We start from the raw sequence: 26,935 nt of genomic DNA on the forward strand, positions 1-26,935 counted from the left end.
GCTGACATAATGACATACTTATAAATAAAGAGAAGTTTATTTCTAACAGAATAAACATACTTAGGGGTAAAGGTGAAAAAAAAAATCATTTCGTTTTGGGCTCTTAGTTCAGCCCATGTGTGTTAAATGTTTACAAATCTGATATAGATTAGTTTTGTCTTTCTGATTAAATATAAAGTTCTTCTGATTAAATATTAGGATGATTTTTTTATTAAATTAAACTTAGCTTAATCTCTTTTCGCTCCCATATTTGAAATTGAAAGCTGAAAAATCGCAAGATCTGATCCCGAGGCACCGCCGTTCACGACGGAGCAAGAGAAGGGAGACAAGAAAACGACCGGGGAATGAGCGGGGCGACGCTGTGCACTCTGTTGGGTGAACTAGGGTACGAAGGGGCGGACGCATTAGACCCTGACAGCTTCGAATGGCCCTTCCAATACGACGACGCTCGACCCATCCTCGACTGGATCTGCTCCAGCCTCCGCCCCTCCAACGTCCTCTCTCTCCCCGAACTCTCCTAGTTACTCTCTCTCTCTCCCCTATTTCATTGTCATTTGGTTGAATTTTGAACATTTGTATATAATTCTGAAATTATTGTGTTTTGGTGTAGATATGAGCAATTTGTACAGGAGGGGAAGCTATTACAGGTAAAATTCTCGTTTTTGATGTTTGCAGTCATAATTGTTGAGTTTTTATATGCTGTGTTCGAACTTCAAACTGTTTATGTATTGGTAATTTGATATAAATGTTGATTGTGCAGGGAGAAGATTTGGACTTTACTTACGATAGCATTTCGGCCTTTGCTTCCAGGCGGTTTTGGCAGCCGAGGAGGGACTCAAAGATATCCGGTACCATACTTTTTACTACATACTTTTTACTTTCTTTTATACTCTTTTAGTTATTTTTCCTCTAGTGATACATTAGTTCATCCATATTTTTGAGTTCTGGCCTGTACATGAGGATCAAGAAGAGATTTTGGCAGCATAGGAAATGTCTTGGTGTGGGTATTGCTTATTTGATTTGTTTGTTTCATTTTTCTTGCAGTAAATCATGGCGAGGAGGGAGGATGTTAATGAAGGGATAATGTACAGAAATAGGTGGAGGACTAGTATGCCTATAAATTCTTAGTAGTTTGGATAACGAAAAGCTATGCTTGGTAATTGCATATTCTACCTACTTGGTGATGCATTGTGGAATCCTGTTCCCAGTACTTATGGACTTCTTTTCTTCCTTAGGGATGCAACTTTGGCCTATAAAGCTGAAGCTTTACAGTTGCAGAGACAGCTTAGGCATCTGCATTCCCAATTCGACATGCTTACTGATTAGGCTTTTACTCTGATCCAAGGGAGACGGGCACGAGTTGCTGCAACGTCTACTGTCAATGGACATCTTACAACTATAGACGATAGCCTCTCTGCAAGAAATTTGCAGGTATATTGGTAAAAAGAAGGCTCCCTTACTAGAATAGCTACAATCACTGAGATATATTCTGCACATTGGTGATCAATTTTGAAATGGATTTAGTCATTTTCTTGACTAAGTTGAAAATCAATTTCTCAGACATTGGTGGTGGTGCAAATTGAGGACAATGATAATTGATGAGTTTGATCCATTTAGGTTTTTTGTGATAGTAATATGTTTGATTGGGTTTGGTTTTCCATATAATATGTATACTATGTTGTCTGCAACCATGTGAATGAGCATTTGGATACTCAGGGACTTGTCTGCAAACAAAAACCGGCAGTTCAACCTGCCTTTGCACCAACAACTATGTGTATAGGGTTTTTGATCGATTTTTTGATGAGAAAAGTACCATTAGAAGTTTATTTCTACTTAAAATTTCATAAGATTCGTAATTTCTTCATTGTAATCTAGATGAATGCAGTTCTTGGAAGGATGGCTTCTACAGCACAAGAGTTGGCCCATTATCATTCTGGGGATGGTATTATACTCTTTTACCTTTCAGTACTTTTGTTGACTATTTGGACATTTTACAACTATCTTTGTTATTTAATGGCCAGTATACGTTCTGCATTTTAATATGAGAATTATTATGTGATTTGTGCACAACTGATGGAGGAATGCGAGATCACTTTTCTGCTTACGAATTCAACAATCAAGCTCACTATTTATGCTTTTCATATTTATGAATTTTTAGCACTAAACTTGCAGGGGATGGCATCTATTTAGCTTACTCAGACTTTCGTCCATACTTAATTGGAGATTCATCTTGTATGAAGGAGCTAAATCTGTGGTTTGCCAAGCAGTTAGAGACAGTATGTATATAATCGCACCCCCCCCCCAAAAAAAAAAAAAAACCCTCTCAGCATTGTTAATAATCTTATTTATTTACTGATTGTGTATGAATGATCATCCTTTTCTTTTCCAGTTTTAATATTGCTAATTTAATTGGTCGTGCTTCAGTGTTGCTTTCACTTAGGATGGAAATTTAGCCAGTATCGCTGCAACTTACTTTTCAGAAATCCATCAAAACTTCGTGGCAGGCTGCCAGCTTTTATTTCTAGATCCTCTGCATTGAAAGTAAATTTCCAATTTGGGAATAATTTCAAGATCGCTATTTATCAAAAGAAAAATTTAGCAAAATTCAGATTTCTAGTATTCATATTTCACAAGTTCATCTCAGAAAATTCTTATCTTGTTAGTATTGAAAATCTTCTGGATAAGTTATTGAAATCATGTTTTTCCTCTCATCTCTTGTAAATTTCTTGCGGACCTATCTATTCTACTGTATCTTTTTTGCTTCTTGCCAGTTTCTCTATTGTATACTTCATGTACTAGAGTTGCACCTTTTAAGAATTTACTAGGTTATTAAAAGGAAAATGAAGGCCTTACTAAGTGATATGAACAGGGTCCTTTTTCGTTTAGTTGTTGAAGAGGGCAAATCTAAGTGTTCATGGGTGAGTCTTGAAGACATCTCAAACATCATAGTAAGAGGTAACCCGTCCTATGGCTTTTATTGCTTATTTTTCACTCTTGTATTTTCCTCTCTCTCCCCATTAAGTTTTCAAGATTAATATCTCCAGGTTGTTTTTGCTATTCCAATATGTTGCTTATTCACTTTGTTGGTGTAATAGAGTCGAGATTACATGTGCATGCTGGATGCTTGTAACTTTGAAAGAAAAAAAAATTATTTGATGCCTCAGCTGATACCAGATGCTATTTTCGTTTTGAAAATATTAATTCCGGCTAATTCATAAATTGAATCAAATGAATCTTTTTAAATATGTACAGAAGCATAATATGCCTGCCACAAATAATTTTCTTCTTGTTTTTCTGCCCATACGTCCCTGAAAAATGAAAAATAGGGATATGTTTTCATTTGTAACGTTGTAGTTTTGCTTTTCTCAATCCAGAAAGTATGTGCCATCAATGTGTATTCATGTCATTATCACTTTGATGCAAATGTTGATTATTTGCATAAGCGAATATCTATAATCTAGAGTTACCTAGGTATTTGGATATCTTAAGCTGTTTTAACTTATATAGAGTAGCAAATATTGACTCCTTGGTCTTTTGATTGCAGCAGATTTAGAAAAATCTCATCATCAGCGTGTCTCTGAGTTGCAATGACTTCGTTCTATGTATGTAACTTTTCCCCCCATTTACAAAGTTTTAACTTATATAAAATGATATGATGCCTACTTATTTTTTCAGATTTCAGATCACGACATCCTCTTTAAGAAACCAGAACAATTGCTGTTATTATTTACTTCAATCATTTGATTTCTTTTAAGAATCTACAAAAAAGGTACACAAGGTTGATAGCCTTTATGAAAGTCCACAAAGAAGGTCCAAAAATGTTGATATTTTGATTTATGGTATGATGGAAATTAGAGGATGTATTCCTTTTGTGTAATCAGAGTGAGAGGGTATATTAATTATTTTACTTCTCTGACACTTGGGAGGTACAGAAAGTTTCCTTTTTATTTGTTTGTATTCTGTTATATCTTCTTCATCATCAATCTCTCTCTCTCTCTACACACATGCTTGCGTATCACACACAAACACATTCTTTGAAATGATGTGGTATTTTAATGATTCAACCATACGTTTGTTGTTTAGATGATTTATCTATTTCTGGTACTCGAATAGATGTGGTATTTCTATATCTGTGGCTGGTTAACCTTTTTCTTGTCAACTTTCATGCTGGCATTTTTTGTTGTTCGTAAATTTGGAATCCCTGCTGACTCTGTTGCTGCTAAATATTGTGCAGTTTTGGGACAAGTGAAAGACAATGGGTGGAAGCCCAAGTTGAGAATGCTAAGCAGCAAGCAATTCTAATGGCACATAAATCTCAAGTATCATCAGATGAAACTCACATCCATCTTGATCTTCATTCCCTTAGGTACAATGCATTTTTACATGTCAATTCATTATGCTTTGTATAGTGGTAGACTTCAATTTTTCCATATCTACTACATTTGACAGTATCTTTTGACGAAAGGGTATCTAATATGTGTACAGGTGAAAGCATGCAGAACTTGTTGGAGAACTATCAAATTCTTATCCCAAGGAAGATAAATTATTATTTGAGGTTTGAATGTGTTCTTGGTTTAAGTTTCCTATGTTTACCTGTTATATCCAAATTTCCAAAATCTTCCTCAGAAAAAAAGTTGGATTCTAGTTCAAGTTGTAGTCATAGAGAGGACCCCCATGGGAAAAGGATCATGGACATGCTACCTGCTAATCATTTTGCTTGTATTTATACTTTCATTTATCTTCTGGGGTTTTCTCTTTAAATTGTTTTTCTTGGGGGTGGCGCAGACTGTGATACTCTTACAAGATTTTTTTGTATGCTTATTTCTGCCTTCAAAACAAATTCATATCATTGATTTAGTTTGAGTTATACTGTTTGATTTACTGTGTATTCCTTTCTCAGACTATTCCGGGTCTTTGTTGGGAGCTGGCTCAACTCCAAGACACGTACATATTGCAAGGTACTTTTAGTAACTAAACCAATCTAGAACTGTAAGATGAAACAACATCAGATTATTTTCCTTGCATGGCTCAAAAAGCTTGTAGCTAATGTGATCTGAATTATCAATTTGTAGGTGATTATGACTTAATGGTCATGTGACAACAATATTACATTAACCGGCAGAAAGTGGTATTGTTAGCTACTAATTGTCTAATTATCAATCAAAAGAGCAATGAGTTCATATCACAAAGATTCCTGATCTTCTGGTCTAACATTTTCTTATTCAATTGTTTTGGCAGTTTATAAATCATCTTCTTAATCAGCTTGCAAGGCAGCAGTTCTTGAAAATGGCTTGTCAGTTGGAAAAGAAAAATATGCTCGGAGCATACTCCTTGCTTGAAGTTATTGAATCAGAGGTGCAACCTTACCTATCAGCAACAAAAGGCCGTGTGGTATCTCTCTCTCTCTCTCTCTCTCTCTCTCTCTCTCTCTCTCTCTCTCTCTCTCTCTCTCTCTCTCTCTCTCTCTATGTAGACATCTAAAATCCATTTCTCCTTCACCCCCATCAAATATTTTTTCTTACTGTTGGATGATTCTAAATGTATTCAAAACTTGGAAGTCATAACACATCACATTTTAATACTATTATGCTCAGTTGCTCAGAACTGGGTAGTATTATGCTCCAGATTATTTGGGAAGCCTTGCTTACAGTTGCATGCTTAAACCCTACATTCTCTTTTTCCTTTCGTCCACTATCATGGCGTGATGATGTTCCTTTGTAATCATTATAGGGTCGTTGCCTGGCATTAATTCAAGCGGCATCTGATGTACAAGAACAAGGAGTGGATGATCAGGATCACTTTTTGCATGGTGTTAGAGATCTTTTAAGTATCCATTCAAGTAATGACAATGCATTCTTCTTCAATAAACATAAATGTTGATAAGATTTTTTATTAATAACATTATTTCCTCTCTTTTTTCAAGTATTAAATTTATGTGCTCTTGCATTAGATGCTCAAGTTGGGCTATCAACATATGTATCAGCTCCAGGTATTGTGCAGCAGATATCGAGTCTTCATTCAGACTTGATGACCCTTCAGTCTGATCTTGAGAACTCACTTCCAGAGGACAGAAATCGATCCGTAAATGAGTTGTGAGTTATCCTTCTTTTTCTTAACCATTGAGGTTATTACGCTTACAATTTTTTACTTAACCTATAAATAGCCTTGTGCAAATTATGTAATATACCTTGTGCATGTTGGTTATTGCAATCATGCAAGTTAGCACTCTTAGTTTTTTTCCTACTCATTGCAATGATAGGATTTCAACATACGACAAATAAGTTAATGAAATTACACCCCAGAATTAAAGAATATACATTGCTTACTTCATATATACTATTGATGGGATACTGACCCTCTTGATGATCATTGTAACCATCATCACATGGTACAAGCCTTGCTCTGCATTGTATTCTTTTTTTCATCCATATGGACAACAATGGCACATAGTCACCTGCTCTTTGATATCTTTTTGCCCATTCACTTTGAAAATTCGATGGCTGAATGGATTGCTTGTTCGAAAACCGAAGAGGCACCACTTTCCCAACTTCAAGAGCCGGATCTCCTTGGATAAAGCTTGTCTGTAATCTTTACACGCAACATCAGCTTTCCAGATACCACAGACCACTTTTTCAAAGTGCTCTGACAGAGTTAAAACATGTGAAGCTGGCAGCTCCCACTACCGTGTTATGACCAAGCAGGGTAAAGGAATAGCATTACTACTTGTTGTTAGGGAGACTCCTATATATGTTGACCTCCATCCCCAACAGACAGGCAGACCTGCAAAAATGCTCAACCCTTCCTCATATCTGAGAGGGCACTCCCAAAGAAGCCTTTCGAAATATTCAGCTTTCTTTGCCCCCGATAATACCTCTGCAAACAAGCTATACTAGAGCAAGAATATCTCATATCATCAGGGTTAAAAGCAAGAGTATCCCATATCATGTTTTTTTCCTGTCTTTTCCTTTGGCCTTGTTCTTACCTGCAAGACAAGGAGAAAGAGAGCAATCAGTCAACACTTGGAATCAAGCTTCCAGTCAGGAACTGACTGCCTGGAACCCTTACTTGATTACTTACCTGACATTGCTCTCGAGTACTCATCTTCAACATCTTATGCTTCCAGGGAAGATACCGCATCTGCCTGAGGAACATATAGGGCAAGTGAGAAGGATACAAGGAAGCATGTGGAGACAAGCGTAACAGCATACGTGCCGATACATCCACTACTCTGTCAAAAGCAAAAGTATCCCATATCAGCAGGTTCGAACGTACTATAGATTTGATGGACTTGTTTTGACCCTCAAATTCTTCAGTCAGCCTTATACTCTGGAGGAAACCAGAAAACCCTCCAGCCCAGTTCAAGAATAAGCCTGTGGAAAGTTACTTCTTCAAAAGCAAAAGTATCCCATATCATCTCTTCTCATTTTTCTTCTCTTTATCCTTCATGCTGCCTGCAAGATAGGGAGAATGTGAACAATCAGCTGGAACTCGAAATCAAAGTTCTGATCTGGGACTAATTGCTTGGAGCTCTGATTGCTTACCTTGTCTGTCACCTCTTTCAGCAGATCCCCTAGCTCAGCGACTTGGAGGACTCCTACTACATGGTTTGTATCGCGCTTGACCAAGCCTGAAACTACAAATAAGCTTCAAGTGAAATTGATACATTACCTTGTGCATCTCCACCAGTTAAAGATACCACCCCTGGATGGAGGAAGAGTACTTCCAGAGAAGATGCCACATCTACCTACGAGACAGATAAGGCAAGTCAAGACGATACCACACTCCGGAACTTAGAAGTTTCGTGATTACGAGATCATTCTCCCACAATATTTCCTAATGTCATTTGTATTAAATCATTCACTTGTACTCACTAAAAGAGAGCTTGAACCTATGTACTTGTGTAAACCCTTCACAATTAATGAGAACTCCTCTATTTCGTGGACGTAGCCAATATGGGTGAACCACGTACATCTGGTGTTTGCTTTCCTATCTCTATCCATTTATATACTTATCCACACTAATGACCGGAGCAATCTAGCGAAGATCACAAAAAGCGACCGTTTTCGCTACCTAGGATCTATCTTGCAAAAGAACGGAAAATTAGATGGAGATCTCAACCATAGAATACAAGCTGGATGAATGAAGTGTAAGAGTGCATCCGGCGTGTTGTGTGACCGTCGTAGGTCACTGAAGCTCAAGGAAAATTTTTATAGGACAACAATAAGGCCAGCGATGTTGTATGGCACAGAATGTTGGGCGGTGAAGCATCAACACGTACACAAAATGGGTGTAGCGGAGATAAGGATGCTTCGTGGGATGTGTGGGCACACGAGAAATGATAAGATTGTGAATGAGGATATCCGAGGTAAAGTAGGAGTAGCCGAAGTTGAAGGAAAGATGAGAGAAAATCGGTTACGGTGGTTTGGACATGTGCAAAGAAGGCCTACTGACGCTCCGGTTCGAAGATGTGACTACGGAACAGAGGTTCGGGGCCGAAGGGGTAGAGGAAGACCTAGGAAAACTTTGGAAGAGATCCTAAGAAAAGACTTAGAGTATTTGGATCTAACGGAGGACATGACACAAAACCGAGCGCAATGGCGTTCTAGGATTCATATAGCCGACCCCACTTAGTGGGAAAAGGCTTTGTTGTTGTTGTTGTTTTAAAAACGTTCAAAACATCTTAAAAGGCGTGTAATGCCAGTTATAAAAAAAGTTTTCGCACGCGGATAATAATGTGATATGTGATTAAATTAGTTGTTAAATGTTTGTTTTTTTTAACAAACGATATTATCTACACTAAGGGAGAGAGGGTGGGTTTAGCCTCACAATGAGCTAGCAATAATGTGATTCAATCAATTGTTTATTAAATATTATTTTCTCTATTCTTAATGTAAATTTTATTGAAATCGATTTTAGCATGTGAATTCAGTTGCTTTAATTGGTTTATGAGGGGTTTCTTCTAGCATGATCTAAGATTATTCATTTACTTCAAATATTTGACTTTCCGTTTGTCAATTTACACATATATATACATTTAAAACGTGTAAGTCAGAATAACATGTCGTGATTCAAAAATATCTGCTACATGCGCGTGAGCGCGTGCACGGAGGCTAGTTTATATAATACCCAATATTTGGGATTAGTGGGTTAACTGTGCACTGGGTACGACCTTTTAGTGGGTTAACTGTGTGTATGGGTTGAGTATAAACGTTAGTAGAAAATATTTATAAACTGAACAAGAATGCAAATTTATGTAAGATGTTCATTATAGCCAGTCTAGAAGCTATTATATATTAAATAAGCTGCTTATGATGTTTCGCTTGATGAAAATTCTGCAGGATCTTATTGTACCAGTTGTATCCTCAATTTTCTTACGCAGGCTGCTTCTTCCTGGGGTTCATCATAATATTGCTTTGCGCTCAACCTTGCTGGATTATAACAGGCACTGGAGTGATTCAGATTTCCATTCTCTAACCGCCGATATGTTGAAGAAGGAAATTCTTTCCCTGATTGAACATGAGGTTTGCGTTGGAGTTTTTATTGTTTCTCTCTCACACACTCATATGACACCGTGGAGGGGATAGGAATGACCTGGGGTTGCTAGCTAACAGATAACCAATGTATGTTGTATATTGTTTTAGGGTGTCAGTGATAATTCAACGTCAATATTTTGCTGTTGGAAAAAATTCTGTTCTCGCTACTTCCAAAATTGGTGCAAGAGCAATGCACTATGTGGCTTGCTTTTGGATTCCTACAGGGGCACTTTTGGATTGATCAGAAAGAACTCAGTATCTCTTTTTCGTTGTTCGGAGAATATTGAGCGGCTTATTAATGGTATCTCAGGTATTGTTGCTTTAGCTGAACCTTTCCATTTTTTGTTTTAGGACGAATTATTTCTTATTTTTAATGCTTGTCCCTTTTATTTTGGAATTCTCACATTCATATTTGATAGGTACTTCTGATGATCTCATCTATCTTGTTACCATCGAGGCGGGTTTAATTCTTCAATTAGAGGTGCTCGTTAAAATGCTTAGATGTGTTGTTAATGTCAGCCAACAATTGGGAAAAACAGCTTCTGCTATATTTTATGAATCATTAGTTAGTGCACCACTCGTTATCTCAGCTGAGGAAATTACTCATCGCCTTTTGAAGAATTTAGAATCTGGATATAGTTCAACGGTAGCAATGCTTCATGTATCAGAGCATGGACCTGATGTTGCTTTGGAGAGAAACCTGGCTGATAAAAAAAAAAATTGAGGAAATTTTCTGTTGGCATGCTGTTATCTCTTCATGCCTTGCACAAAGAATCTGGCACATGGAGTCGAATTTTAAAAGTGATTGAGGTTTATCTAAAAATTCTTAAACCTCGGAAAATTATACAAAAATCTGATGCTGAAATATCGTTGGATATTAGCGCTTCCATTTTGGTCCAGGCTACTTCTCAAGTTGCGAAGGTTATGTATGAGTCTGCCTTTGACATTCTTCTGTTTCTAAGCTATGTAGTGAGCATCAGTGGGCAGGTCAGTTTCTTTTTATTTTTTATAATTTTTATTTGTTTTACTTTGATTTTGTGGTTTCACTTCGGGTTAGCAAGATCTCCTATGAGTGTTTTCAGTATAACAAAATCAATTATATATGTATATTTTTAGTAATTCTTTTATTAAGAAGCAAGGTTTCTCATTGTTTTTCGGTCATCGAAACAAGATTTTGATTATTTTGTTTTGATGCTTATATCTCTGCTCCCTGTTTGCACGTCACATGTATTGGGTCTCTGCAGCTGTATGCATTATTGTGAATTATTTATTTATTTTGAAAAGACTGATTTTATTTTATGCAAAAGAAATAACACATAGTACTATTGCATTGGCAAATACGTCCAGCAACCAGACTACAAAAAACAGAGCAGAGTATATCAAACCAAAACGTTATTTATCATAATAAGTAAGCATGTTAGTTTGCTTCTCACTTGTCAGCTTTAGATACGTAAACCTGTAAAATGTTCAATATAGATCCTTAACATTTTTCTTAGCAAAAGAACCCCAAAACTAATTTTCCATTAAATAAATGTTTAGTTCATGCCTTGAAGTTATCTTTTATACAAAATCAAGGTAGTAATAAACCAGAAGAAAGGGAGTTGCTTGTTTCCTAATTCAAAATATGAGAAATTGGCTCTGTACTCTGTTAGAATGGAATCTATTGCTATGTACTCATAAATGCATGGAAATAAATTTTTTGTTTTCTCCTCCAGAACTAATGGAAAATAGAAGTGAGAATTTGGTTTCTTTCTTGAACAGGACTTTATATTACTTAGATACAACACGCAACAACAACAACAACAACAAAGCCTTTTCCCACTAAGTGGGGTCGGCTATATGAATCCTAGAACGCCATTGCGCTCGGTTTTGTGTCATGTCCTCCGTTAGATCCAAGTACTCTAAGTCTTTTCTTAGAGTCTCTTCCAAAGTTTTCCTAGGTCTTCCTCTACCCCTTCGGCCCTGAACCTCTGTCCCGTAGTCACATCTTCGAACCGGAGCGTCAGTCGGCCTTCTTTGCACATGTCCAAATCACCGGAGCCGATTTTCTCTCATCTTTCCTACAATTTCGGCTACTCCTACTTTACCTCGGATATCCTCATTCCCAATCTTATCCTTTCTCGTGTGCCCACACATCCCACGAAGCATCCTCATCTCCGCTACACCCATTTTGTGTACGTGTTGATGCTTCACCACCCAACATTCTGTGCCATACAACATCGTTAGCCTTATTGCCGTCCTATAAAATTTTCCCTTGAGCTTCAGTGGCCTACGACGGTCACACAACACGCCGGATGCACTCTTTCCATCCAGCTCGTATTCTATGGTTGAGATCTCCATCTAATTCTCCGTTCTCTTGCAAGATAGATCCTAGGTAGCGAAAACGGTTGCTTTTTGTGATCTTCGCTAGATTGCTCCGGTCATTAGTGTGGATAAGTATATAAATGGATAGAGATAGGAAAGCAAACACAAGATGTACGTGGTTCACCCAGATTGGCTACGTCCACGGAATAGAAGAGTTCTCATTAATTGTGAAGGGTTTACACAAGTACATAGGTTCAAGCTCTCCTTTAGTGAGTACAAGTGAATGATTTAGTACAAATGACATTAGGAAATATTGTGGGAGAATGATCTCGTAATCACGAAACTTCTAAGTATCGGAGTGTGGTGTCGTCTTGACTTGCCTTATCTGTCTCATAGGTAGATGTGGCATCTTCTCTGGAAGTACTCTTCCTCCATCAGGGGTGGTATCTTTAACTGGTGGAGATGCACAAGGTAATGTATCAATTTCACTTGAAGCTTACTTGTAGTTTCAGGCTTGGTCAAGCGCGATACAAACCATGTAGTAGGAGTCTCCCAAGTCGCCGAGCTAGGGGGTCTGCTGAAAGAGGTGACAGACAAGGTAAGCAATCAGAGCTCCGACTGATTGTTCACCTTCTCCCCATCTTGCAGCAGCATGAAGGATAAAGAGAAGAAAAATGAGAAGAGATGATATGAGATACTTTTGCTTTTGAAGAAGTAATTTTCCACAGGCTTATTCTTGAACTGAGCTGGAGGGTTTTCTGGTTTCCTCCAGAGTATAAGGCCGACTGAAGAATTTGAGGGTCAAAACAAGTCCATCAAATCTAGAGTACGTTCCACCCTGCTGATATGGGATACTTTTGCTTTTGACAGAGTAATGGATGTATCGGCACGTGTGCTGTTACGCTTGTCTCCACATGCTTCCTTGTATCCTTCGCACTTGCCCTATCTGTTCCTCAAGCAGATGCGGAATCTTCCCTAGAAACATAAGATGTTGAAGATGAGTACTCGAGAGCAATGCCAGGTAAGTAATCAGGTAAGGGGTTCCAGGCAGTCACTTCCTGGCTGGAAGCTTGATTCCAAGTGCTGACTGATTGCTCTCTTTCTCCTTGTCTTGCAGGTAAAAACAAGGCCAAAAGAAAAGACAGGGAAAAAGCATGATATGGGATACTCTTGCTTTTAACCCTGATGATATGAGATATTCTTGCTCTAGTATAGCTTGTTTGCAGAGGTATTATCGGGGGGAAAGAAAGCTGAATATTTCGAAAGGCTTCGTTGGGAGTGCCCTCTCAGATATGATGAAGGGTTGAGCATTTTTGCAGGTCTGCCTGTCCGTTGGGGATGGAGGTCGACATATATAGGAGTCTCCCTAACAACAAGTAGTAATGCTATTCCTTTACCCTGCTTGGTCATAGCACGGTAGTGGGAGCTGCCAGTTTCACATGTTTTAACTCTGTCAGAGCACTTTGAAAAAGTGGTCTGTGGTATCTGGCTCTCGAGATTCGGAGAACGATGCCTCTTCGATTTTTGAGAAAGCAATCATGATGGGGGTCTGACTCTCGAGATTCGGAGAGCAGTGTCTCTTCGATTTTTGAGGAAGTAATCATGTTGGGAGTCTGGCTCTCAAGATTCGGAGGGCGGTGCCTCTTCGATTTTGGAGCAATCAACCTTGTTGGGAGTGTTGTCTCGAATGTGAGTAAAGGTTGGACATGTTTGCTAGTCTACCTTGCCACGAAGCACAAAGGTTGACACACAGGGACTTTCCAATTATCCAGCAATGGTACTGTTCCTTTACCCTCTCTTCGATTTTGAGAAAGTAGTCATGTTGGGAGTCTGGCTCTCGAGATTCGGAGGACGGTGCCTCTTCGATTTTGGAGCAAGCAATCTTGTTGGGAGTGTTTTCTCGAATGTGAGTAAAGGTTGGGCATGTTTGCTAGTCTACCTTGCCACGAAGCACAGAGGTTGACACACAGGGACTTTCCAATTATCCGTACTGTTCCTTTACCCTTGTGGGTAATAATATGGTAGCTAGACCTTCAAAATTTATGTGTCTAAACTTTGTTAGTGCTGTTTCTTTGCTATTCTTTTACCTTTCTTGGTCAGAGCGATGTAGTGGGAGCTGCAAGCTTCACGTGCTCAACTTTGGCAGAGAACTTTGGCAAAGTTATCTATGGTACCCATGAGTTATTGTTGCGTGTGGGAAGTGGGTGATTGAACAGTAAGATTCATGTGCTTTCTACTTCACCAGAAGTCTTCGACAAAATGCCCATAATTTCTGCAAAGCTGAGTGTGCGTGTGACAGGTGATGACAAGGCTAGAAAAGTAGGTGCCTCTTCGATTTCTGAGATCGGCCCTCGTGGTCTCTGAGCAGCCCAGCTTTTGAGAAAGCGAGCGCCTCTTCAATTGATTCGGAGAACGATGCCTCATCGATTTTTGAGAAAGCAATCATGCTGGGGGTCTGGCTCTTGAGATTCGGGGAGCAGTGTCTCTTCGATTTTTGAGAAAGTAATCATGTTGGGAGAGTGGCTCTCGAGATTCGAAGGGCGGTGCCTCTTCGATTTTGGAGCAAGCAATCTTGTTGGGAGTGTTTTCTCGAATGTGAGTAAAGGTTGGGCATGTTTGCTAGTCTACCTTGCCACGAAGCACAGAGGTTGACACACAGGGACTTTCCAATTATCCAACAGTGGTACTGTTCCTTTACCCTTGTGGGTAATAATATGGTAGCTAGACCTTCAAAATTTATGGGTCTAAACTTTGTTAGTGCTGTTTCTTTGCTATTCTTTTACCCTTCTTGGTCAGAGCGGTGTAGTGGGAGCTGCAAGCTTCACGTGCTCAACTTTGGCAGAGAACTTTGGCAAAGTTATCTGTGGTACCCATGAGCTATTGTTGCGTGTGGGACTACTTCCCCAGAAGTCTTTGACAGAATGCCCATAATTTCCGCAAAGCTGAGTGTGCGTGTGACAGGTGCTGACAAGGCTGGAAAAGTAGGTGCCTCTTCGATTTCTGAGATCGGCCCTCGTGGTCTCTGGGGAGCCCAACTTTTGAGAAAGCGAACGCCTCTTCGATTTCTGAGATCGGCCTTCGTGGTCTTTGAGCAGCCCAACTTTTGAGAAAGCAAACGCCTCTTCGATTTCTGAGATCAACCCTCGTGATCTCTAAGCAGCCCAACTTTTGAGAAAGCAAACGCCTCTTCGATTTCTGAGCAGGCGCCTCTTCGATTTCTGAAGCTCCGTCGAGTGCAGATTTTTAAAGGGCTGGCATTAAGTTCCAAAGCACACTTGAATCTCCACCAGTAGAAGCTTCATTCTTGCACTTCTAAGATCTTGATTTGTCCGACCTCTTCTCTCTTCAACACCTTTGAAAATGTCTGGCCCCTCCGACCGTCGTTTTGACTTGAACCTTGTTGAAGAGGCAGCCCCGCCTTCTCCAGACAACATATGGCGCCCATCCTTCGTCTCCCCAACTGGTCCTCTTACCGTTGGGGATTCCGTGATGAAGAATGATATGACCGCTGCGGTGGTGGCCAGGAACCTTCTCACTCCCAAAGATAACAGACTACTTTCCAAACGGTCTGATGAGTTAGCTGTTAAGGATTCGCTGGCTCTCAGTGTTCAGTGTGCAGGTTCTGTGTCTAATATGGCCCAACGCCTATTTGCTCGAACCCGCCAAGTTGAATCATTGGCGGCTGAAGTGATGAGTCTCAAACAGGAGATTAGAGGGCTCAAGCATGAGAATAAACAGTTGCACCGGCTCGCACATGACTATGCTACAAACATGAAGAGGAAGCTTGACCAGATGAAGGAAACTGATGGTCAGGTTTTACTTGATCATCAGAGATTTGTGGGTTTGTTCCAAAGGCATTTATTGCCTTCGTCTTCTGGGGCTGTACCGCGTAATGAAGCTCCAAATGATCAACCTCTGATGCCTCCTCCTTCTAGGGTTCTGTCCAGTACTGAGGCTCCAAATGATCCCCCTCCGGTGCCTTCTCTTTCTGGGGCTCTACCGACTGCTGAGACTTCTCCTAAGCAACCTTTGTGAAGGCTCCCTCTTGTGTGTTTATTTTGACTCATGTATATGTACATATTTGTAGCTTATCGAGGATATCAATAAATAAGCTTTCCTTCATTTCAACGTATTGTGTTAAATACACCAAAGCCTTCTTCGCTAAGTTCTTTGAATTTTCTTTTGTTGAAGCTTGTATGTTGAAGCTTTCTGAGTGGAGCATGTAGGTTAGGGTAGTGTTCCCTTAATTTCCCGAGTGAGGAAAACTTCTCGGTTGGAGACTTGGAAAGTCCAAGTCACTGAGTGGGATCGGCTATATGAATCTTAGAACGCCATTGTGCTCGATCCTGTGTCATGTCCTTCGTTAGATCCAAGTACTCTAAGTCTTTTCTTAGAGTCTCTTCCAAAGTTTTCCTAGGTCTTCCTCTACCCCTTCGGCCCTGAACCTCTGTCCCATAGTCGCATCTTCTAATCGGAGCGTCAGTAGGCCTTCTTTGCACATGTCCAAACCACCGTAACCGATTTTCTCTCATCTTTCCTTCAATTTCGGCTACTCCTACTTTACCCCGGATATCCTCATTCCTAATCTTATCCTTTCTCGTGTGCCCACACATCCAACGAAGCATCCTCATCTCCGCTACACCCATTTTGTGTACGTGTTGATGTTTCACCGCCCAACATTCTGTGCCATACAGCATCGCCGGCCTTATTGCCGTCCTATAAAATTTTCCCTTGAGCTTCAGTGGCATACGGCGGTCACACAACACGCCGGATGCACTCTTCCACTTCATCCATCCAGCTTGTATTCTATGGTTGAGATCTCCATCTAATTCTCCGTTCTTTTGCAAGATAGATCCTAGGTAACGAAAACGGTCGCTCTTTGGTATTTCTTGATCTCCAATCCTCACCCCTAACTCGTTTTGGCCTCCATTTGCACTGAACTTGCACTCCATATATTCTGTCTTTGATCGGCTTAGGCGAAGACCTTTAGATTCCAACACTTCTCTCCAAAGGTTAAGCTTTGCATTTACCCCTTCCTGAGTTTCATCTATCAACACTATATCGTCTGCGAAAAGCATACACCAAGGAATATCATCTTGAATATGTCCTGTTAACTCATCCATTACCAACGCAAAAAGGTAAGGACTTAAGGATGAGCCTTGATGTAATCCTACAGTTATGGGAAAGCTTTCGGTTTGTCCTTCATGAGTTCTTACGGCAGTCTTTGCTCCTTCATACATATCCTTTATAGCTTGGATATATGCTACTCGTACTCCTTTCTTCTCTAAAATCCTCCAAAGAATGTCTCTTGGGACCCTATCATACGCTTTTTCCAAATCTATAAAGACCATGTGTAAATCCTTTTTCCCATCTCTATATCTTTCCATCAATCTTCGTAAGAGATAGATTGCCTCCATGGTTGAGCGCCCTGGCATGAACCCGAATTGGTTGTCCGAAACATGTGTCTCTTGCCTCAATCTATGCTCAATGACTCTCTCCCAGAGCTTCATTGTATGGCTCATTAGCTTAATACCCCTATAGTTCATGCAATTTTGTACGTCGCCCTTATTCTTGTAAATAGGCACCAAAGTGCTCGTTCGCCACTCATTTGGCATCTTCTTCGTTTTCAAAATCCTATTGAAAAGGTCAGTGAGCCATGTTATACCTGTCTCTCCCAAAAGTTTCCACACTTCGATTGGTATATCGTCTGGGCCTATTGCTTTTTTATGCTTCATCTTCTTCAAAGCTACAACCACTTCTTCCTTCCGGATTCGACGATAAAAAGAGTAGTTTCTACACTCTTCTGAGTTACTCAACTCCCCTAAAGAAGCACTCATTTCATGTCCTTCATTGAAAAGATTATGAAAATAACCTCTCCATCTGTCTTTAACCGCGTTCTCTGTAGCAAGAACCTTTCCATCCTCATCCTTGATGCACCTCACTTGGTTTAGGTCCCTTGTCTTCTTTTCCCTTGCTCTAGATAGTTTATAGATATCCAACTCTCATTCTTTGGTATCTAGTCGTTTATACATATCGTCGTAAGCCGCTAACTTAGCTTCTCTGACAGCTTTCTTCGCCTCTTGCTTCGCTTTTCTATACCTTTCACCATTTTCATCGGTCCTCTCCTTGTATAAGGCTTTACAACATTCCTTCTTAACCTTCACCTTTGTTTGTACCTCCTCATTCCACCACCAAGATTCCTTTTGGTGTGGGGCAAAGCCCTTGGACTCTCCTAATACCTCTTTTGCTACTCTAAGACAAAAAGTTCTTGTCCTATTACAATCTTGATTGCCATGATTCTATCTCCTACCCTCTTGACATCTACAACATCTTGTACCAAGGTCTTGTCCACGATGATGCCAACACCGTTTCTCGTTCTATTTGTGCCCGAATACCAAAGTTTAAACCCTGAGTTTTCTAGATCCTTTGCCTTACTACCAACCCACTTAGTTTCTTGTAGGCACATAATATTTATCCTTCTCCTCACCATAACTTCCACTACTTCCATAGATTTTCCCGTTAAGGTTCCTATATTCCACGTTCCTAAACTTAGATACAACACGCAACTCAACTAAATCACCCATTGTTCTTATAAAAGAAACAACGAATAAATAACAAAGTTGGGTTGGATTCACTGCTCTAACTTTTTCACAAACCCTTGTACGTGATCTTTTCTGCTATTGAGCTGTATTCTAAATTTCAAGTACATACTTTCCACTGCAGCTTTAATATTAATATCCTTCATCATTAGTTCTATATATCGAATACATGATTTCACTGCATCTTTAATATTCATTATTCACATCCTTTATCATTGGTTTCTACACATGCTTCTGGTCTTAATTTCAGTTTATAGGAAACTACTCCAATGCACTTCAACAACTTTACAGTATACGTACTTTCGTTTTTTACCAAAGCATTTGCTTTTTCAGTCTTTATCATTTTTATATAACTCCTTATTCCATGATAAGGGTCTTCATTTTCCTGGAATTTAATCAATTAATATGTCAAAATTTCTTTGGGTCTGCACGCAGATCCAGATGCTGCATGATGATGTATCCAAAATTCAACTTGACTTGATTCCAAGGATTGAAAAAATCATTTCTGAGTGGCTTCTTATACATTTCTGTGCCACCACGCCATCTGAATCAGCTGAAATTGAAGATTTTAGCTCTCAGCTTTCAGTGTTACATATTGGTAGGATTATGCTTTGTCTGGGGCCTTAGTTTGTAATTTTGCTGATATAGTATTTTCTGATGAATATCCCTGTCCATGGTTCAGATAGAAACATGGGAAGAAGATCAAGGACTGAGAAGCTTGGAAAGTGTGAGTTCACTCTGGCTTTTTTATTCTTACCAAGCATTCGAACTTCCTCTGGACACCAGGTCTGTATTGCCTTGAGAAGCATACCAGACGTGAAGGACATTAGTATTTCAATGCGGGACTTTGTTAGCTGGATCATCTGGGGCCACACTGCAGAATCCTTTACCTTCCTCAAACGTGCAACAGATCTTGCTTTGATCCTTCTAAGGCATGGACAGTATGATGAGGTTGAGGTTGTTTCTCTACCTACAGTTTTCCTAATATCCCTTAAATTTTACTTCATTGAGATTACTTATTGTTACTTTTCTGTACTCTATAAAGCACCTACTCACTATGGTGGAGGCACATTTACAAAAGGAGAAGACATCTTATAGTATCCAAGATACAGAGGGAGGATGGTGCATACTTCATCATCTTTTAGGGTGTTGCTTCCTTACTCAGGTACGCCGTGGGTTGCATGGAGTGCTGAAAGAGAGGAAAGTCACTGAAGCTGTTCGTTATCTGTCTTCTAAATCTTTTGCTGATCGCCTATCCTGTAGGGCATTGAATCTGACTTCTTGAAGAAAGTTATCTCCAACTTTAACTTCAAGTTAAGTTTTTTTAATCTCTTTTTTCCTGAAGATATTTCTATTTTTTCAAAATTATTCTTCTAAGGAGATTCCCATTGTACCAAGAAAAAGTTCGTTGGAGTACCAGCTCGTACCAATATAATTGAACTAGTGGATAGCTTGAATTAAGATTTACGATAGACAAGTTGTATTGAATAATGTGTAATTGAGTATTACATGTTACGTGTGCTGAATGAGGCACATATGATAGACTCATGCAAAAAAATCTCCCCAATACTCAAGTATTTAATGTGTTGATTTGAAGCACAAAGTGAACCCAATAAATTGATGGATTTTGATGTAACGCACGCAACCGAAGAGTCAGAATTTTTAATATGATACACTCAGCTGCTTGGTGTTTGCATTTAAAATTTTCTTTCACATTCTCTATTCTGTTACTCTGTATTTGAATGGGCCAATATGGAATAAACTAGCATTCACCTTTACAGCTTTATTACAAATATTAGTGAACAATACATTGTACACTTCTGGCTTATGTAGTGTCCAGATGCTTAGTATGAATGATGTGCATTCTTTTGAAGACTGATATTTATACTTGGGAATTGCCCATAATTGTCACTCATAATTGTATCATTTGCACTTAGGAATAGCTCATTGTTTTCCCTAGTGAAAATTGATATCTAATTTTTCTATTCAGAGCTTCGTCTGGAAAAGGAACATCCCAGGCTTTACGGAGTTTGCTTCAGGAACCGGGGTCTCCAAATCTTGGTTTCAGTGAGTTTGTTTGACTTTTATATCTTAAACGGTTGATTGTGCCTTTTGCTTTTCTGTTTTTATTAACTCTTTCATTTTACCTTTCCTTTTAGCTGGTGATATATCAGCTTCCTCATGGAGACTGCATTATTACCAATGGGCTATGCAGATCTTTGAGCAATATAATATTAGCGAAGGCGCTTGTCAGTTTGCTCTCGCTGCGCTTGAGGAGGTAGAGGAAGCTAGTGTTAAAGATGAGCTGAATGGACAAGACTCGGTCAATGAGTCAGTATCTACCATCAAAGGACGACTTTGGGCAAATGTCTTCAAGTTTACTTTAGATCATAATCTCTATTGTGATGCATATTCTGCAGTAATTTCAAACCCAGATGAGGAGAGCAAGTACATCTGCTTGAGGCGTCTGATAATTGTTCTTTACGAGCGTGGTGCCATAAAGGTTTTTATTCAAACTTGAAACTAACTTTTGTTTGCTTTTGACATTCCTTTCCAGTTTTTGTCTTTATTAAGTTCCAAAGTATATACCCACAAGAAATTCTCTTTGCATGATGTTCATTCCATCTATATTGTCGATAATGTATTGATTTTATGTCAGTACCCTTTTTTTCTTAGCTTCAGTGATTTCTACTGATTAGGTACTTCTTTATAGACTTTTTTAGCAAAATATTTGAATATTATGTTTCCTGTATGGAACTTATTTCAGTTATTCTGTGTGGGATTGTCCTAGTGAGGCATATTCTCCGATGAAGGTTTTTTTATTACTAGATTTCTTTCATCGTCATTTGTTGCAGATTCTTTGTGGTGGTCAGCTACCTTTTGTTGGTCTTACAAAGAAGGTAGAGTACGAGCTTGCCAGGAAGGTATGATCTAAATGTAGGGCCGATTGGATACTGTATTTCAAATTTTCAATTTTTATGTCCTGGTGATTTTCCTCTATCTTAAACATGCAGGCAGATTGTTCAGGTATATTAGCAAAGCCAGACTTATATAAGTTGCTTTATGCATTTGAAATGCATCAACATAACTGGAGAAGAGCAGCATGCTACATGTACCTATATTCTGCTCGTTTGAGAAAAGAAACAGCTCTGAGAGATTACCAGCACACGTCATTGGCACTAAAGGAGATTCTGAATTGGCTCTCTGCTGCTATCAATGCACTTCATCTTGTTCATCCGGCCAACGCTTGGATTGATCCTCTACTCTGGAGAATTCTCTTCAAAACGAGCACTATCCAAGTGAAAAGGCTAGAATTACAATAGATGAACAGAGCAAATAATGCAACAACCAAAAGTTTGTTTTAATTGTGTGTACATCTTTAATTGTTGTCACGAGTCACAACTACCATATGTATCTGATAGATTGAATACCCATAACTTTTACCTGCTACCTACCTATGTGAAAAAATTTCTTGCAGACCAACAATTTTTTCAAAAGCAATGAACGCACATACATACAGGCTGATTTTGAAATCCCATATATATACAATTACATTTATATGTATCTCATTTAGAACTGTCTAATATAATATTTGCTTTGTCCACATTTGCATTATATACTGTTCTGTTTTGAGGCAGTCACAAGTTTTATTTTTATTGCAGCTGCCAGCAACAATGCTCATCCTCAGACAGGGAAATCTTATATTGATATTGAGAAGATTGAGGATGAGTTTATGCTTACTTCAGCAGAATATTTGCTTTCGTTGGCAAATATCAAACCTGCATCTAGTGGTAAAGTGCTATTTTAACTTAATTTGTTTGTGTTAGATTTCCCAATAAATTAACATTGGTTAGCAACCCTTGACATAATTCCAATTTTGTGTGTGGTATTCCCAAGGATTATACCTAAAGAGTTGTTGGTCTAGCAATCAGGTCCTTGGCTTGCTCCCAACTAGTCTGGGGTTTGACCTTCACCAACGGTACCAACCTAGCAAATGCTAGAGTTTCTCGCTCCTCAAATGTTGTGGGGTCAGGCAGGGGCCTAGTTAGTTGGGTCAAAGACTCGAATACACTAGTTTCAAATTTTGTTTCCTGCCCTTTACTTTTAACATTGCTGATGTGTACGTAGTGCCCAATACCATTGCCGGTGTGTTGTTTTCAGATGAAAGTAGACGAGGAAGATGCGGTTTCTGCTTTAAGTTGAGAGATTTTCGGTTGTCCAACAAGATGGATGGACACACTTTGAATTCAACCCTGAAGTTGAGCATCAGCTGCAGTATGATATGCATGACTTGTTAACAGACAATGCTATCAAGTTACAGTGGTTATTGAAAGTGAGCGGTGACTATTTTGTGGTTGAGAATCGTCCGCCCCCCACCCCCGCTCTCTTAATGTACGCATACAAGACATGATGAAATTTGAAACCGGATATTAATTTCGTACGGGTAATTGTGTTGCCAAGTGAAGTAATTAGAGCAAAACAAGTAACTAGAATGCATAGAGGCGATGCAAGTTCTCTACTAAGAAGCCAAGCAGAAAGCAGACGGCCATACTGATTATGTCAACGAAAACCTAAACTTAAAAGGCTTTAAATAAACACTTCAACTTTAAAGAAAATGAATTGAAACATCACATTCCATTTCTTTTTTTGGTTTCCTTTGATGTAAATCTTCATTTATATCTGCAGAGTAACTCGCATAGTTAAAAGCAAAGTGAAATGGGCTGGAAGGGCAAAACCATTGCTTGTTTGGCGTGATTATTTGCAGCACTATCAACAGAAGATGAAAAGAACAACAAACCGCATACGAAACTAGTGAAACCTACTCATTCAACAAAAGAACAACAAGCCGCAGCATTCCAATGCCAACATTTCCAATTCAACCCATAGATATCAACCTCCATACAGATTAGTAATTGCTAGTTTATGAACAAACCAACCATCTCCAACTTATTTCTCAGTAAAAAAAATTCTTTGCCTTATAATAATAGCATTCCGTTGACTGGCCCTTCTTAATTGTCGAAATCTCAGTCCCACCGTTAAACATAGTTGATCGGAGAAACCCCAGAATGGACCACCCGGTCGCGGAAGAGCCCGGAAAAATCCGACTTTATGCCGATACCTTTATACCAAACCTTCAGCTTGAGTCCAAATCTCGCCAGAGCGCCAGAGGCAGAGCCATCGGCCCTAAGCCCGATCATGTTGCTTGTATTTATACTTTCATTTATCTTCTAGGGTTTTCTCTTCTAATTTGTTTTTCTTGGGGGTGACTCATACATTGATACTCTTACAAGATTTTTCTGTATGCTTATTTCTGCCTTCAAAACACTTTCATATCTTTGATTTAGCTTGAGTTATAGTGTTTGACGTACTGTGTATTCCTTTCTCAGACTATTCCGGGTCTTTGTTGGGAGCTGGCTCAACTCCAAGACACATACATACTGCAAGGTATTATTAGTAACTAAACCAACTGTAAGATGAAACAACGTCAGATTATATACCTTTCATGGCTCAAAAAGTTTGTAGCTAATGTGATCTGAATTATCAATTTGTAGGTGATTATGACTTAAGGGTCATGCGACAAGAATATTACATTAACTGGCAGAAAGCGGTATTGTTAGCTACTAATTGTCTAATTGTCAATCGAAAGAGCAATGAGTTCATATCACAAAGATTCCTGATCTTCTGGTCTAACATTTTCTTATTCAATTGTCTTGACAGTTTATAAACCATCTTGTTAATCAGCTTGCAAGGCATCAGTTCTTAAAATGGCTTGTCAGTTGGAAAAGAAAAACATGCTCGGATCATACTCCTTGCTTAAAGTTATTGAATCTGAGGTGCATGCCTACCTATCAGCAACAAAAGGCCGTGTTGGTATCTCTCTCTCTCTCTCTCTCTCTCTCTCTCTGTGTGTAGACATCTAAATCCCTTTCTCCTTCACCTCCATCAAATATTCTCTCTTACTGTTGGATGATTCTAAATGTATTCAAAACTTTAAGTCATAACACCACATTGTAATACTATTATACTCAGTTGCTCAGAACTGGGTAGTATTATGCTCCAGATTATTTGGGAAACCTTGCTTACAGTTGCATGCTTAAACCCTTCATTCTCTTTTTCCCTTCGTCCACTATCATGGCGTGTTGATGTTCCTTTGTAATCATTATAGGGTCGTTGCCCGGCATTAATTCAAGCGACATCTGATGTAAGGAGGAGTGGATGATCAGGATCACTTTTTGCATGGTGTTAGTGTTGGAAAGTAATAAGTTTAGGATTTGGACTCGGCCTGTTAGAATTAGGTTTTGTTAGAGATTAGGGTTTAGTTTATTATAAATAGGATGCATGTTATTCACTTTAGAACAAACATGTCACAATGTAGTCTCGTGGAGTTTTGTAGCCGTTTTGGCATTCTTATTTATTTAATAATATTCTGATTTTGTAGTCTAGTACTATGATATTCAACGATAGAGATCTTTTAAGTATCCATTCAAGTAATGACAATACATTCTTCTTCAATAGACATAAATGTTGATAAGATTTTTTTATTAATACCATTATTTCCTCTCTTTTTTCAATTATTAAATTTATGCGTTCTTGCATTAGATGCTCAAGTTGGGCTATCAACATATGTATCAGCTCCGGGTATTTTGCAGCAGATATCTAGTCTTCCTTCAGACTTGATGACCCTTCAGTCTGATCTTGAGAATTCACGTCCAGAGGACAGAAATAGTTGTGTAAATGAGTTGTGAGTTACTCTTCTTTTTCTTATCCATTGAGGTTATTAGGCTAACAACTTTTTACTGGCCTATAAACAGCCGTGTGCAAATTAAGTTATACACCTTGTGCATGTTGGTTATTGCAATCATGCAAGTTAGTACTCTTCGTTTTTTTTCCTACTCATTGCAATGATAGGATTGTTGGATTTATCCAATATAAATCAACCTTTAAGTGGTCTACTACATGTAATAGGAATGTAATATTGGAAAATAATGATTGTGATTTGATCTCTTAAAGATATCAATTCTATATAAGGTGTCTTATATTGGAAATAGGATTGATGGAACCCTTAATAATATATGATTATGATATTTTACTTGAGAGCCAAGAAAGGAGAGTTTTAGCTTTCCCTTATGGATGGAATCTAAGACTTTTTGGCTAATATATAAACACCGGTCTCTGCTAACCCTAGACACGACAACTAAGGCTTCCCATAGAGCATTTGTCATAAAGCTAGGAGTTTACAGAAGAGTTGGTGTTTTCTGTTTGTCATGGCAAACATAAAGATTGGAGTTTTATCGATCACGTCTTGCTTGCATGGCTGTTGCATCTTCGACAACTGCCATTGGAATCAGGTCAGTCACTCCTTCGTTTGTGTTTTAATTGTATAACCTTGTAAGGCTAACAATTGGTATCAGAGCCACTGGTTATATGATTAAAACCTATTAGGTTTGAAGTTTGATTATATAATATCTTTTCTTTTGGACTGCGGTTAAATTTTTTAATCCAAATTGTGATTGCATTCAGCAACATCACCATGTTGGACCTGCTTGAAAACTGCATAGTACGGTTCCGCATATAATTGTATATACTTGGCATATTAGTATGATATGCACGGCACATGTTTTACATCAATTCCTATTTGGTCTTAGAGACCGAAATTATCAGTTAAATTAAACGATTACATAATTGGATAATCTGTTTCTGCGAGTGGTGCCTGTTGAGTTCAAGTTTTCTTCCACCGCCATCACCCTTCAATTCCAAACGTGGGCTTTTATAATTGAAGCACTTAATGATGATATTGAATCAACTATAATAAAGGAAGATTAAAATAGTTGGTTCATTAATTTATAGAATTGTATAATTGGAATTACCATGGTGCTTAACGTTTTCTATTTCAATGTTCATATTAATATTTGGGTTCAATTGAAATAGTCATCGGTTCTAACCTTGCACTGGAGAATTTTGAGATATATCACTCATAAATTGGTAAACTAATAATTGTTGAATGGTAGGTTTTCAAGCACTTCAAGCTTCCTTTCTTGTATTCAGTTCTCATAAAGAAAGATTGGAACAGTTTGCTTTGCTCATCTTTACTGAATTAATTATGACTGGAAGAAGATGGCATGCTTTAAGCTGTCTTTCGATATTCATGCCAATGTTTTGGTTGAATTAATTTAGTGGAAGATACAACTTTTTGGCTAACGTTGTTGTCAATTTTGTAAGCATATAGAAATATGTACTTCTGTACTAATCTTGCCAAGGAAGACTATGAAGCATCTCAAGTCAACAAGCTCGGTAAAGTCTCCTATCAAAGCAAACAATATTGATCATTATATGTGTCAATTGCGAATTAATTAGTTGATCATGCATATGGTTAGTTTTGACTATTAAGTTTTAAACTTGGTTATCAAAACAAAGAGAAAATATATGTTTTGAACATGATTAATTCTTATATGCATATAAGTGGCATACAGAACGAGGGAAAAGTAGATTTTTTAAGAT

General features: G+C 38.6%; 3 protein-coding genes across 12 annotated transcripts; all 3 read left to right on the forward strand.

Annotated features, from left to right (window-relative positions):
* Positions 1-58: 58 nt before the first annotated feature.
* On the forward strand, positions 59-25,329 carry LOC103416630 (AUGMIN subunit 3-like). The gene is made up of 15 exons (XM_070822533.1): positions 59-520; positions 611-647; positions 761-848; positions 1,045-1,156; positions 1,236-1,431; positions 1,876-1,942; positions 2,173-2,276; positions 2,870-2,955; positions 3,548-3,602; positions 4,235-4,366; positions 4,486-4,555; positions 4,901-4,958; positions 5,239-5,391; positions 5,731-5,839; positions 25,037-25,329. Exons 10-15 carry the CDS (start codon positions 4,330-4,332, stop codon positions 25,180-25,182), a joined length of 573 nt encoding a protein of 190 aa, XP_070678634.1. The 5' UTR covers positions 59-520; positions 611-647; positions 761-848; positions 1,045-1,156; positions 1,236-1,431; positions 1,876-1,942; positions 2,173-2,276; positions 2,870-2,955; positions 3,548-3,602; positions 4,235-4,329; the 3' UTR covers positions 25,183-25,329.
* LOC139196481 (nuclear pore complex protein NUP160-like) lies at positions 9,391-22,877 on the forward strand. Of its 10 annotated transcripts, XM_070822524.1 has the most exons (13): positions 9,395-9,521; positions 9,642-9,843; positions 9,953-10,520; positions 18,872-19,034; positions 19,119-19,393; positions 19,482-19,601; positions 19,700-19,749; positions 20,427-20,503; positions 20,596-20,939; positions 21,292-21,360; positions 21,451-21,743; positions 22,099-22,227; positions 22,598-22,877. In XM_070822524.1, the coding sequence occupies exons 3-12, from the start codon at positions 10,275-10,277 to the stop codon at positions 22,142-22,144; spliced, it is 1,683 nt and encodes a 560-aa protein (XP_070678625.1). In that variant the 5' UTR covers positions 9,395-9,521; positions 9,642-9,843; positions 9,953-10,274; the 3' UTR covers positions 22,145-22,227; positions 22,598-22,877. The 10 variants fall into 10 exon arrangements, with proteins under 10 accessions (XP_070678628.1, XP_070678632.1, XP_070678625.1 ...); XM_070822528.1 differs by lacking the exon at positions 9,395-9,521 and having other exon boundaries at positions 9,609-9,843; positions 21,451-21,803; XM_070822529.1 differs by lacking the exon at positions 9,395-9,521 and having other exon boundaries at positions 9,609-9,843; positions 21,451-21,790.
* On the forward strand, positions 23,123-24,879 carry LOC103403414 (AUGMIN subunit 3-like). The gene is made up of 5 exons (XM_070822534.1): positions 23,123-23,641; positions 23,824-23,881; positions 23,989-24,044; positions 24,155-24,307; positions 24,603-24,879. The coding sequence occupies exons 1-5, from the start codon at positions 23,546-23,548 to the stop codon at positions 24,654-24,656; spliced, it is 417 nt and encodes a 138-aa protein (XP_070678635.1). The 5' UTR covers positions 23,123-23,545; the 3' UTR covers positions 24,657-24,879.
* Positions 25,330-26,935: the final 1,606 nt, after the last annotated feature.

The sequence above is a fragment of the Malus domestica genome, chromosome 05, assembly GCF_042453785.1.
Source record: "Malus domestica chromosome 05, GDT2T_hap1".
In the NCBI taxonomy this organism is placed as follows: domain Eukaryota; kingdom Viridiplantae; phylum Streptophyta; class Magnoliopsida; order Rosales; family Rosaceae; genus Malus; species Malus domestica.